This window comes from Micrasema longulum, unplaced genomic scaffold (genome assembly GCF_059751315.1).
Source record: "Micrasema longulum isolate JH-2025_06_02 unplaced genomic scaffold, ASM5975131v1 h1tg000993l, whole genome shotgun sequence".
In the NCBI taxonomy this organism is placed as follows: Eukaryota; Metazoa; Arthropoda; class Insecta; order Trichoptera; family Brachycentridae; genus Micrasema; species Micrasema longulum.
The window spans coordinates 109,934-124,802 of NW_028278181.1; the positions used below are offsets into that span (position 1 = coordinate 109,934).

At 31.5% G+C, this 14,869-nt stretch overlaps 1 protein-coding gene across 1 annotated transcript in view; it reads left to right on the forward strand.

Moving 5' to 3' along the window:
• LOC148277692 (uncharacterized) overlaps positions 1 to 14,079 on the forward strand; it is an 87,238-nt gene extending 73,159 nt beyond the window's left edge. The window contains exons 5-6 of the mRNA XM_088232516.1: positions 12,898 to 13,006; positions 13,122 to 14,079. Coding sequence (XP_088088642.1) covers positions 12,898 to 13,006; positions 13,122 to 13,233 — 221 coding nt within the window. The 3' untranslated portion in view covers positions 13,234 to 14,079. The remainder of the gene's footprint in view (positions 1 to 12,897; positions 13,007 to 13,121) is intronic.
• The last annotated feature ends 790 nt before the right edge of the window (positions 14,080 to 14,869 follow it).

Sequence of the window (14,869 nt, forward strand, 5' to 3'; positions counted from 1 at the left end):
AGATGTAGATTATTGGATGAGCACCAGGTTCTAAAATACAATAAGTCAGATTGTAATAGTGAACAATTGGAAGGGCTGTCAATCTGTTTGAGAATTTTAGTGTCATCAGCAAACAGCCAAATTGATGAAGTAAGAAAAGCATTTTTTATATCATTGATGAACAGATTGAATAGCAAAGGAGCAAGGTGAGCACCCTGTGATACACCCGAAGATACATTAATGGTGTTTGAGATGGAATTATTTACCTTTACAAACTGTTTCCTTTCACTGAGATATCACTTTAAAAAAGATAACAATGGATTACGAATTCCAAACGAAGACAGTTTGGTCAACAATATTTGGTGATCGACCTTGTCAAAAGCTTTAGAAAAATCTGTATAAATCACATCGAATTGTTTATTTTTCTCCAGACCCCTAAAAATAGTGTCGGTAAAAGACAAGAGATTGGTCGTGGTTGATTTACCAAACCGAAAACCATGTTGCTCATCAACCAAGATATTTTTGAAAATAGAAGTAATTTTATGCATTAATATTACTTCGAATAGTTTAGGTATGTGAGATAGAATTGAGATTGGTCTATAGTTAGTGACGTCCGATTTGTTTCCAGATTAAAAGATAGGTGTAATAAACGATGATTTCCAAGCTAATGGAAACTCACCAGATTGTAAAATCATTCAGATATTTTATTGCCTAGTACACAACAGTTTCCATTTTAAATTTTAGATACATTAGTACTAGGAAATCTACCGAAGATAATTAATTAATTAATATTGATCAGCGATTTTAATACAAAATTATATAACCATCCACTTAATATTGTGTACTGCTTATATCGTATTTTTAAAAAACCCTCTTAGATGTAAACATAAATGATAAACAAATAAATGTAATATGAAAGCAAAGTAAGGGATTAGAAAAACAATTATTTTATTTATTTTATTTTATTTTATTTGGGATTTTTACAGCTATTACACAAAAAAATAAGTAAAAACATATTAACAATACTGGAACCAATTAAAAAAAATCCACTGTAAATCTTATAATACATAATATATAAGAAAAGAGTTTACGTAATTGTATATGTGTGACGTTTGTATTCATGTGTGTTTGTGAATAAAGGAGAAGGTGTGTGTGTGTGGGTGCGTAAGTTTATTTAAAAATATAATTTAAAACTTATAATTATATTGAAAAGTGTACAAGAAAGTGCTTGGTTAGAAGTTTGATTATAAAAAATAAAATAAAAAAATAATAAACTATATCTACTTTTGAAACCTTTTTGTAAATATTTAAGTAAAGAAATGTTATAAATTATACTGTTTAAAGTGTGGTACATTTCTAAACTTTATTCTGAGAAAAATAAATATATTTATTTTTAAATTTAATTGATACACACTGAATAAATAATGTCCAACGAGTCCCATACAATACGGTAGGTAACCACAAAATGCAGTGAATACAATGTATGTCAACAATAAAGCATAGTAGGGATGACAATACGCGTAAGTTAATTCAAATAGAACATACAAATACATATTATATGCACCTACATAATATATAAATAAGAATAACATATTAGTTTGGAAAAAATATTCGAATGATAAAAATTAGGTGTCACATACAGTTATGAAAGTAGGCTGAATGCTGTCAAATGCGTCGAATCTCTCAGGCCAATGTGTGGTAAAAATATGTATGACAGGTGCACAAATGTCGAGATCCGCGCATTATGCAAGGCTGAGATAAACATAAGCATTATCGACCAAATCAAGGAAGGAGCTCTGCTTGGTTTGAACATAGGGAGCGAATGGACATCGACAGTACGGCCAAAAAGAAGAGGAAGACCGAAAAAGATATTTCGCAACAAAATCTTATATATACTTGAAGATGGACATGTTAGAACTCGGAATAACCGGAGTGTGGGCGTGAGAAGATGTATGATTGTATAAAATGTGAGGTATGTATGCCAAGACAGAGTGATATGGCGTTATATCCTCTTTGCCTACTCTTATAGGAAAACGGCGTGATGATTTGTTTGTTTGTTTTGATAGTAAAATAAGTTTTAAAACGCGTAAATCAATTAAAATCTTATTTTATTTTATTTGGGAAATCAACAGTTCTAAATACATGTTTATATTAAACAAACAGATATAGTGTATAAACTCAGAACTAATAACAGATTTTTACAAAGTATACAAAGTTAGTAAAGAAAATATATTAAATATTAAATAATACATATAAGTTTATACATATAAAAATGTTATTTTCATGTACTCTTAATATTTTTCAATAAAAAAAGATTTTTTTAATATTTTTTTTGGAACAGTAAGTTATTGTTAATTGGGTGGGATTAGGACAAGAATGCTTGAAGAGAGGATAAGGAGGGGAAGGAAGATGTACATATTTATTATTATAATGTCCACTAAGTTACATGATGCATTTTTAGTGTAAATTTTAAATCTGACAGAGTGATGTTTGTGTAATCTATATCTTTAAATTTTGTTTTGTACACTGAAAAGGTACTACGAAAATAAGCATTTTTAACATACTTATACCAATTTTAAACATATTTTAATATTCATAATTCTCAAGGGGGTTGAATTGTCTTCAAAAAATTTAATAAATTATATAATCATAAAACTACTACTGCTTTACAAAATTATGACAGGAATAGTTGACTGTACAGAACTACATAGTTTAATAACAATACGTGTGCCAGCCAGGATTTGTAGACGGTACCACCTGTTTCATGTACCAATAAGTCAAAAATCATAATTCTATCATTATTGTAATAACCAAGTTCTTTAGAGCAGGAGAAACCTGTTTGACCTAAGAGCTGTTTTGGATTTTCCCTGGCGATTTAAAACAAAAATTTTTTTTTTAAATGTCACGTTTTTTTAATCTTTTATTTCAAATTTATCATCCAAAAAACATCCGTATTTTTTACTAATGATAACGTGACCAAATAAATCATTATTTTTTACGTAATATTGGGTCCCAATTACTACGAATCATAAATTTTGTATGCGAGAGGTAAACTACAGTAAGTCAAAAAACACATTTTTATAGGGGAGACAAATTATTGGTTTTTTATGCTTTAAACATCTGTTATTTTTCAAGCAGTCAATTATATATGAATTTTTATCTGTTCCCATGATATTTTTTCTAGAGTTTTTAGTTTTTTTTTAATTCGTAGAATGGAGAAACATTATTTGTTTCTCCCTAAATACCTTTGTAGTACAACATCAAATGTTGTATTGTAAAACAACAGTAATTCCAAAAGATTTTTTCTTCAGGAGTGAAAAAAACACTCGTGTGTAATTAGTAAAAAAATAGATTTTATTTAACAATCAGAAAAAATATTTTTTGAGGATAATATTATTTTTTTTAATAATGAAATGATAAATGTGTTATTTGTGGATAAATGCATTGTGTGATGATACAAAAACCAGAGATTTTTACAAATTATTTCGAAAGCAAACGCCGCATGTCATTATGTAATCATATGCAAACAATTTCACAAATAAGAATAAAAGAGATATAAAGATGGAGAAACATTTGTCGTAGATAAATAATTTTGAATTGTAAGTAAGCATATGAGTATATAATAATATAATAAAGCGAGCGTTTGCTTTCGGAAACAGAGGTTACCAACCCATTAAAAACAATCGTTGATAGTAATACGAGTACAAAAAAAATATAGAAATCTCAGTAAATGCGAGCAAAATGATTAATAATAAACGTATTAAATAAACTTGTTTGAATCTGTCTCAGTGTTTATAATGTGGACACTTGAGGTATCATTCAATCTTGCATGAATTTTGCCATATTTCACCAAAACATATTTATATCCCTTCTTGTCCTTCAACTTGGATTTGGTCAACGTAAGAAGTTTCTTGGTCAACGGAGTCAAGTGGTCATTCACATATATTCAATTAGTTGTGTGAAGGCCTATGTCGTTAGCTGATAGATTTTTCATAGCGCGAGCGGCTGATGTGAAGTCTTCTTTTATATATCGATTAATAAAACTCACTAAAATTGATTTATCTTTGGAGTTGTGAACGGGTACCCGTGATATATAGTTTATTTGTGATTTGGGAAAAGTGATATTCACATGTCGACTGATGCTCTCTAATATCATGAATAAATTTTCATTCTTCTTCAATGGCGCACCTTTTATTTTAATATTATTGAGTCTGGACCATTGATCTTTGACTGCCATCTCAGTCTTAAATCGATTCACCTCGTCCTGGGAGTTTTTGACTGCTTCCTCGATTTCATCTATCTCAAGAAATTTATTTTCCATAGACGTGATTCTTGTGGTGCAGTCATTTAGTTTGCTGTTGTTAGATTCGCAGAATGCTCTTATATCCACTTATTCGCTTTTAATAAATTTAACATCATCTATTAGAGTAGAAAGATCCACCAGCTGACGCTTAGTATCGAGGATTTCTCTCAAAATCATATCTAGAGACACGGAGTAAATATATCTGGGGTTAAATTTTTGAACACCGGTACAATTATTAATTATATTATACTTCCATTCGCTTTCAAAATTGGTTTCCTTCTGCATTTTAAAGGCGTAGTTGTTTTTATATGAAATTGCTGTGCATAATATCTTCATCTTTAAAAATAACATTTTTTTTTTAATTTGCGACATGACGCCTTCATCCACCCACGTCCTCGAATGTTTCAAGTGTGCCTATACATCAACAACAGGTTTTAATTTTCATAAGTTTACCATCGTACAAAATTTTAGTAAATCAACAGAAAATTTTTACAAATTTTTTAGGAAAAAAAAAATTATGACGTTCACTACAAAATAAGTATTTAGGTATTTTTTAATAATACCAAAATTCTTTTTATCATCATCATCATTCCCTTTCCACACCTAATGGTGCATAGGGCAGTTCATTGGTATACCAATCGCAACGTATCTTGATATTATTTTTGTTACATTAAGATAAAAAGATCAGTCTTACGCTTTAGGTACTAGTCCAGGGATTTTGAAATATATAAATCAAATAATTATTTTCTGTTTACTAAAATATTTTTATTTAAAATGTGGTAGTTGAACATTTAGTTGTATAATAATAAGAATAAACTCTCTTTAAAATCGAAGAATAATGTTAGACCAGTTATTTTTATTCAAATTAATAAATAATAAAATTGATTCTCCTAACCTACTTGAAAGACTTCCATTCCGTGTGCCATCTAGACCGACAAGACAAAATCTTCTGTTTTACACAAAAAACGCATCTGCAAACTATTTTAAACAATCTATAATACCTGGAATATGCGACCAATATAACAATATATTTACCGATGCTGATATTTTTTGTGACAATGTATGTAAATTTAAGTTAAAAATTATAGAAATTTTGAGAGAAGCAGATATTTAACTTTTTTATTACATACATATTTTTAAATTTCGTTTCTTTTAAATTTATTATATTGAACATAATTTAAATTATTGTATTAAGTGTAAACATTTTTTTTGGTGTGTGCATGAGTGACTTACACTAGTATACAAAGAAATTGGCAATATTTGTGTACATATTGTTTGTTTACCAAATAAAATAAAATAATGGATTCACTGTTATTTACCTCTAAAAAAAGACTGACAAAGGCCTTGGTTTTCTCAATGTTCGTGTACGGTTTGAGAGAATTTAAAAGAAAAAAATCGAAGCTTTCGAAATGTGGTGTTGGCGCCGAATGCCGTGGATTTTGTGGACGGCCAAACGTACGAATGTATCTACACTTCAGGAACTGGACATAGGAGAAAAACTTACATCATATATATTTGTCATCAATGAAATTAGGAGTTACTGCCATTTACCTTGTAATATAGGACGAAAAATTTGGTTTCGACTCAATATCATCATATTTGGAGTTACCGTAGATTACCTCTCGCATTGAGAATTGTAATCCAATATTACGTGTGCGAACTCATAAATATTTTGGACATTTTGGAGCATCAATAAACGGTGCTTTATCAAACGGAATTCAACAATTAATTTTTATTAGGGCATCGTTAAAGCACGTTTACGAACAGTTTTTAATCCTAAATATTTCTTATGTTTCGATATAACGATGGGACGGGACACCATTATTTTTATTATAAACAAACCAACCATCACCCCCGTAAAAGTAGTCAGAGAGAATAGAACGCCATGTCACTCTGTTTTTGCATACAGATCTCGCTTCCTCTACATTCATACGTGTTCTCATGCACGCGCGCCGATTATTCCGACTTTTAACATGTCTATCTTCAAATATTTGTTGGGTTTGGTCTTCGTCTATTTCTACGTGCATCGACATTTGCATCGTAAATCTTTTTGGCCATTTTTTCGATGTCCGTTTGCTCTACATGTCCAAACCAACGCAGAGCTCCATTCTTGATTTTGTCGATAGTGCTTATCTCGACATTTGTGCATGTATCACACATAATTTTATCACACATTCGCCTGAGAGATTGCATTTCAACGGCATTCAGCCTACTTTCATCCCTATATTTCATTGTCCATACTTCGCTCCCATACATCGGGGTCGGCACCAGGACTCCATTGTGAGAATTCCCGGTGAGAACACAAAAAATTCAAAATGTGATTTTTCTCAAGACTGGGTGCTCTGTGATGTAATTCACTACTGTAATTAGGCCTCCTGGCCTGTTGTGGTGCAAAAAAAAATTTTAAAAAATGTAATTGTGAACTTTCAATTTTGCCTCTGTTGTGATTATTCTCATGATTATTCTTAAAAAGCGGGTAAGTGCTATTTTAGCTCCTGGGGTGGTATTCTGGATCTTATCTACCATCTAGAGAGTTATTAATTTGAAGATTTTATTTTTTTAATGCGTCGACACTTTGCTTCATATAATGCTTCGAAAACAGAAATAAAACTAATGCGGTTTAGTCAATTCAACCTAATTAAGTATTTGGGGTTATCTTTAAGGTCTCAATAATGTTCTAAATTATGTTTTCATCAATGATTTCACGGGTTTATATTTTAATGACGTTCAATCATCAGTGTGGCCATATATGAAGCAAAAATTAGTCGCGTGGAAAAAATAAATATCTCCAAATTAACATCTCTCTAGGGGATAGAGAAGATTCATAATTGCACCCCTGCCGTGGCTACGATCTGTGTAGGTCTATTGTGGCGTGTCCCCGTAAATTAGTTCTCGCCCTCCAAACCTAGATCTCCAAAGGGCCCAGCTACTGAAAAGAGGATGAATGTTTTCTTATCGTTAAACCTCCCCCTCCAAGCCCAGTACCGGGATATTTAATAAAGGGCGAGATCTTTAACGTCCTTAAGTTTAAACAAAGGTACCCAGAGAGTTCAGCATCTTTTGTGAAATAATGCATTACATTCACATAGAATGGATAAAGGTGTTACATTATCTGCACTGCAGAACCTACATCCACAAGTTTCAAAAGGGTTCATTGTAGCTAAGTGTTTATTCAATCTGCAGTGCCCTGTAAGGGCTCTGGCAATACGAGTAACCCTCACTTGATTTCGGTCAAGTTTCATTAGGTCAAAGGCAAACATTTGCGAGTACTGTTTTGGCATTTTTTACGTATAGAGCTGACGAGGTGCTTTTTTGCCGGAGCATTAGCCTCCGGGCACTCTTTTTATTTTATTATTTACGCTCAGAGAGCTTTTACATGACAGGTGTAAAATTAAAATTCAAGCGTTTCATGTTGTAAAAAGTAGACATGTAGGTACTTATCTAATAAATGTTTTTTCAAGTATCGAATAACATTATGTTTTATAGATATAGGTACATTAATAATTATAGTGTTATAATTATATGTGTTTAAAATGTAATAATAGTTTTCGGCAAAAAAAATATGTTTACAGTAGCAAAACAAAAAAGTCAGTGATTTTTACAGAATTGGAAATGTAAATATGTTAATGCATCCAAATTCCCTCAAATATTCTGTCTGGTATCTTGAGTGAAGTAAAAGAGCTAAAACCGCTATTGATGTGGGTGAGATTCACCTTGCTGAATTATTTCACTTACTGAGCAATACCTAAAAACAATTTTCAATTTTTATATTCCGGTATGTGTACAAACATGTTGACATCTCCACATTGTTTATTCAAAACACTTATTTATTTGATTTTATTAGTTGATTGAACAAGAATAAATACTTTTAAAAAATAACTTGATAATCAACCTGAATATTAATGGATGCATTGTAACTTTCGCAGATGAAATGGTGCTTCTATTTCACGCTAAAAACTGGGAGAAAGTATGCAGTAAAGGCAAAAATGGCTTGGAAAAGATGAAAACATGACTAGACTATAACTAACTTACTTAACGCGCATAAAACAAAATATTTGTCTTTGAGTATAGACCAACGGAATCAGCCAACAGAAAAAACTCCTAAAATTCATGAATACACAAATGCAAGAAACAGTGACTGTGACTGCCAAATTATAGAAAAAGTCGATAATACAAAATATCTAGCTATACACATTGATTATTACTTAAGATGGAACATACACGAAGATAAGAAAGCAACCAAACTAAGAAAAATAATAGACATATTCTAAACAAAACTACCTTTACTAATGTATACTATGATCTAGCACAATCAATTTTAAATTACGGAATAATAGAATGGGGAGGAACAAGTAAAACCACATAAGAGCCATTAATGAAACCACAAAAAGCCTTTCCGAGAGAAGCCAGCAAAAAACCTTACCAACACTCTACAGACATACTTTTTACAGAATTTTCAGGACTAGACATAAAGCAAATATACATAAAGACAATTTTAGGACACTTTCATCAAAAGCCTGACAGACATAATGACCGGCAACAAATTTACGACACTAGGCAAAGACAACAAATAATACTTCAGCTACCAAAGAAAAAAAACAATTACGGACAAAAACGCTATAATTGTTTGGCTACTAAGTATTTGAGTATAGATATATCGGTAAGCAAAATGAAAAACAATGTTTTCAAAACTCTAGTCCATAAATGGATTACTAAAAGGACCAGACAGGAAGCTGAGGAATTTGTTTCGTATATCAGAATATAATTTTAATTTAATAAAAGTCATTTCTCATGTTGGTTTGTTTTAAAATCTTTTTTTCATATTTTTTTTAATTTTTGCACTTAAAATATTTCGAAGTGACTTGACAATTGATGTGAAAGTATGTACAATTTTGTATAAAATAAATAATACACTAACAGTTCGAAACGTGCCTGTGGGGCAGTGGATTGGCAACATCCACAAATAAAAAGGAAATGTTATTGAATGTGCCAATTTTATTTGTAAACTATGTATTTGTATTATATATTGGATTAAATAAATAAATTTAAAAAAATATATATATAATTAATCATGCGATTTCTAGATGTGTGTCGATATGACTCCACGTACATATACCATGTCATTTTTTAATCCATAGTTGGTGTTTTTTTTTGGAAATAGCCAGTAAGTCTAACTGCTATGCAGATGATACGCAGATTTATTTTTATTGTAAACCGAGCGAGTGAAATGTGCTTGTTGATTTGATTAATGGATGCATTGAGAAAATAGGAAACTGAATGGCTGAAAATAGACTAACACTTAATCCATCTAAAACGGAACAGCTATGGATTTCTTCAGCCAGATGACAGAATTTGATCCAGGATACGGCACTACCCGATGTAAGGAGTACCGCTTTACCCACCGCTAAACTACTGGGAGTCATCCTTAATTCTGACCTTTCTCTTGACGCTCAAATTAGAAGAACGATAAATTCATACTTTTACCAGTTGAGACAGATTAAATGCATACGCAAAAATTTGCCAGTTGATGCCGCCCGTCAATTAATAAATGCGTTTGTAGTGTCTAGAGTCGATTATTGTAATGGTATCTACGCAGGTCTACCAATGAATAAAATGACTTGCCTGCAGGCTGTACTAAATGCCGCAGCGAGACTTATTTTTGGAATCTCTAAATTCAGTCATATCACTCCACTACTTCGGGAATTGCACTGGCTACGTTTTCCACAGAGGGTGGAATACAAACTCTGTTGGCTTATGTATAAGTCACTGCACAACTCTGCTCCATAATATCTAAGGGAACTCTGCATTCCAGATGAACTGGCTGACAGACGTCTCACGCTTAGATCAGCTACATCTACGTCGAAAGGAAAAATTATTATACCTCTACGCAAACAGCGCACTAAATTCAGCGAACGTGCGTTTGCGGTCGCAGGCCCTACGGCATGGAATGCTCTCCCAGCAGAAATCCGAAACTGTGAGAGTGAAGTGATGTTTCGGAAGAAACTTAAAACCCACTTGTTCTCTAAATCATTTGAATAAATTCTTAGCATGTGGTGGAAAAGTAGTATGAAAAAGTACATTATTTTTCTTAAATTCAAAAGTTAAAGTTAAAAATAAATTTATATCTTTATATAATCATTTTGTAAAGCGCCCTTGAGGTATTATATTACGAAAATGGCGCTACATAAGTTATCCATAATTATTTTTATAAGATAAAATTGCGTTAATTCTGTGTCGCAAGAATGTGAGAAATTGAAAGGAAATTAGTCCGCTTCGTTATCTCGTGGTAAGCGCAATTGCAAACCATGCCTGAGATTAGGTTACAAAGCGACGTAAAATATTAATGAACTACGAGTTTTTTCGCTTCAATATTTTACTGTCCCTAGACAGCGAATGACTGATTACCAAACATTCATCTAAAAAATAAACGAGATAGCTGCATTTGGTATGCGTTTTTTAAGACTAGATGTACGTATTGATTTGGAATTAAAAGAAATTCGTGAATCTGACTTTTTTTTTAACTTTGTATTTTGAAAACATGAAAAATGAATAACGTAAAAGTTTAATTCTTAGTCATTTTGCTTGCGCGTGCATAAATTATTTTTTTTACTTAAATCAAATGTGTGATGTGCGTACTTACGTAAGCAAAAAAATGCGTGTTTACTTGGTTCAAAGACAGGCACTTACACATTAACTCAGGCTTCTTAAAAATTCGAAAGCACTGTACTCGTACCTACAAATTTAATGGTTATTTTCGTCCCGGCGCTTTGTGACCACAAAATATAAAATACCATCAGAACTTTTCCTTTTAGTTTAATGCAAGTTGCGACATATTCGTATGTGTACATATACCTCTATGGTCTGTTTTATGGTTTTGGTCGACTCACATGGCAGAATTAACTCCTAAATTATGTCTAGCTTCAAATTAGGGTGTGTGTCTGGTTCGCCAGATGGAAACAAATGTGTGAGGTTATGCCGGAAAAGTTATTTCAAAAATGTTTAATCCAAAGTATTTCTTATTGATGTTCATTTAAAGCTTTAATTTGTGGTCGAACCTTTCAAAGCTTGTCCACTCTATGTCTACAAGTTTTTTTTTGTTTTTTTTAAGTAAAATAGTTAGACAGGGAAAAAGTAATTATATTAATAGCTTAAAAGTACCTGTTCGAAATACTCGGCAGCTAACGTTATTTTTTTAATCTCCTGGCAGTCACAATTATTATTACAATTCACCAATACCTAGACTACACCGGCCAGGTAACGAGTATGGTGAAGTTGATATATTTTGTCTATCTTTATATAAATATAGGTTAAGTATTCAAAAGGTTATAAATTAATTTGTGTAAAATTTCTTAATATTGTTCTTTATTTACTATTTTTTTTCTCATGTATCTCTATAATAATGTATAAACTTATATGTATGTATATGTATGCGTGTATGTTTTCATATGTAAATTTATTAAATATTTTTCTATGTACCATATTGCTATGTTGATACATTTCCTGATTTTTACTTATTATTGTATCTTATAGCTTTTCTTATGTTATCTTTAATTTTAACTAAATTTACATACTCACGTTTCACTGCTGCACTTGAATGTAATTTCTAAAATATGGAAAAGCCCATAGGGCGTGTAAATTAATAAATACATAAATATTCGAATTGTATTTGTTTTTTTAGGAAGAAAGTTTCAGTTGTAAATGTATAATGTCTAAATCAGAATATTAAGATTCATAGCCGTCATTTAAAGGCACTAATATTTTTTTAAATCCATTGAAATTAAATATTCACTTAAACACATTTTTTTAAAATTAAAAATTCTTGAAAACCTTTAAAACTTAATTTTTATTTAATTTTTTAAACAATTGTCAGAGGCATAATTAAACCTGAAATTGAAGGAATATACTACAAATTTTTCTTGTTTTTAGTATCTTTCCTTTTCAATATTTTATTTATTTATTTATGTTTAAAGCATTAACTTCGTGGTCGAACATTTCAGTAAATGTTAGTATAAATTTGTAACTAACCACTTACCGACTTTTTATGTCTACCGGTTTCGAGACGTATCCGTCTCTTTCTCGGGACACTCAATTCACCTACATGCAAATACTAAAATACACTTTCGTCTTTACCATCACCGCAGTATACGAAGTATTTACGAAAAAATACATAAATGTATTTATGTACGAGTATATGTAAGGTGAAAGTGTATTTTAATATGTTGGTGTAGTGAGTGTCCTGACAAAGAGACGGGTACGTCTCGAAAGTGATAGACTTAAAAGGTCAGTAAGTGGTTAAATACAAATATTTACTAACATTTATTGAATTATTTTTTAATCCTTATAACGAATTTAACTCAATATTTTTAGTTATTTCAAGAGGCGTAATCTGCTAGTCAAAAATTTTTTTTTTTTGAAGTCTTAAATATTAAAGTTCTAGTTGAAAAAAATACTTCAGAAAATTATTGTTTTTATCTTTCTTCTTCTTATTTTTGCAATACGTGATTTTAAAGAATCGGCTAAGTAGTGAAGAATTGCAAAGCCAAGGGGACGATCGTTAGATAGCTAAGACACCCTTCGTATAAATTTTGGCTAAAATCCTTCCGTTTTTTCAACAGATGGCAGTGGTGTCGTTGTTCGTGCTGAAGAAGCCATGATTGTCATCTTGGTACTGCTTCTCTGGGTTGCCGCCATTGCTCTCTTCTTCAACAGATGGGGCAAGATAAGGTGTGTAAACATGTATAAAAAATAATATTTATTCAAAGCCATACATTATAAAAATAACACTGTAACGATTAACGTGCGAGTTTAACCCAATCAGGTTTTTGGTATATTTTTTCAGGATGCTTGAACCTTACCAACCAAAATTTCAGCAACAGCACAGACAGAGTTGTGCAATGGTAGAGTCGCAGAGTATCCTGCCGGTAAGTGATTTTTTTACAATCTCTCCATAATTTCTGTTTTCCATTCAACGATCAACATATTCAAAGTTTTCTTAAAAGCTTAAATAATGTATTTTTCAAATGCGTTTTTTTTTAATCTCCATATTTTCAACGTCCAACATAATTTTAATTGTTTTCCGTCCCACATACCTATTTCGTTTTGTTTTTTCGATGTTAAACAAGATATTTTTCAAAAAAAAATTTCAACCACCGACAAAACATGTGTTTTTATTATCAAAGTATCAGACTTTTTAAAAGTTAAAATGTGAATCTAGGAATCGGAAAAAAACGAGTCTTTATTCAAATTACAAATATTTTTTTATATATTAGCATGGTTTTATAAGATTCAAAACTATTGGTTCTTAAAATCAGAAGCGAAATGTAAATATAATTGACCATTACGTATACCTAATGACGAGTAATTAAATGGATGCATTACAAACGTGAAGAAAGTAATATTTAAATTCACCGTTTATTCATTTCCGTTATATTTATTGTCTAACTAACGTGGAAAAAATAATGTCATCGCGTGTGATGAGGAAATCTATCCCATCTATCATGTGTTTGGGGTTTTGCCAACAAAAAATACATCTCGTAGATACAAGTTCTTCAGAACAGAGCTCTGAGAAACTTTCTTGGACTGAAATGGGATTCCCATGTCTAGGATATACTGGATTCACAAGAGAATATTGTCCTGTCACAGCGTCGGTAACAGCCTCTTTTTTATAAGACAGGACAAAGAGACAACACAACAATGAGGAAGTTTAGTACTACTTGAAATTGGATATAAAAAATGTTTTCTTACGCACGGTAAAAATTAAAGCAACGCCGCGAAGTTCCTTGAAAATGAAAAAAAAATATCAAAACGGATTTTAGTCAACGTCACCAGTTTTTTAATTCAACCAATGATAGATTGTTGTGATAGTTTTCTAGTTTACGGGAAGGCAATTCACCAATTACCAGAACTCACCATCTAGAACTTGTAACGTCCCGGGGGAGTAACTTAAAAATTGCAAAACTTTTAAAAATCATAGGGCTGATAATACGATGCATAAAAATATTTTTATTTAATTTTGGCTTAGTTTGATAGTCTATCAACAAATATTTTTATTTTTCTAAACCACGAACTTCCTGATTCGACCGTAGTTCACAAGGGGAACGCTGCGAAAACGAATACACGACGAAGTCGTTACAAATGAGTACGCAATTTTTTATTTTTTATTCCAAGATGTATTAGAATTGTTAGAAGACGAACTAATAAAAAGGATTTTTTCCTGCTGACATTTTTGGCAGAAAAAAATGACCGGAAGCGACACGCACGCGCCGAGCAAGTGGCTATTGCCCTACTGGACTGCCCGTGCACGTTCACGCGATAACAATGCAGCGGCAGCGTGCGGACGTAATCTATTTTACATCTCTAGGACAATGTCTCAGTCCATTCTCCTGTTATCTTAATTTCTGTTTTCACGAGGACAACAGGTCCAATGCCGGGACAGGACAATATTTTATTGTGCTCGTGCAAAGACTACTTTATCTTTAAAATACTTAGTCTGCAAACAAATTTTTCGTTTGATGATCTTAATCTTTCATCATGGTCTTAAAAAGTTTAAAAGTTTTCTATCTTTTATTGCACTTTCCTTCAAGTATT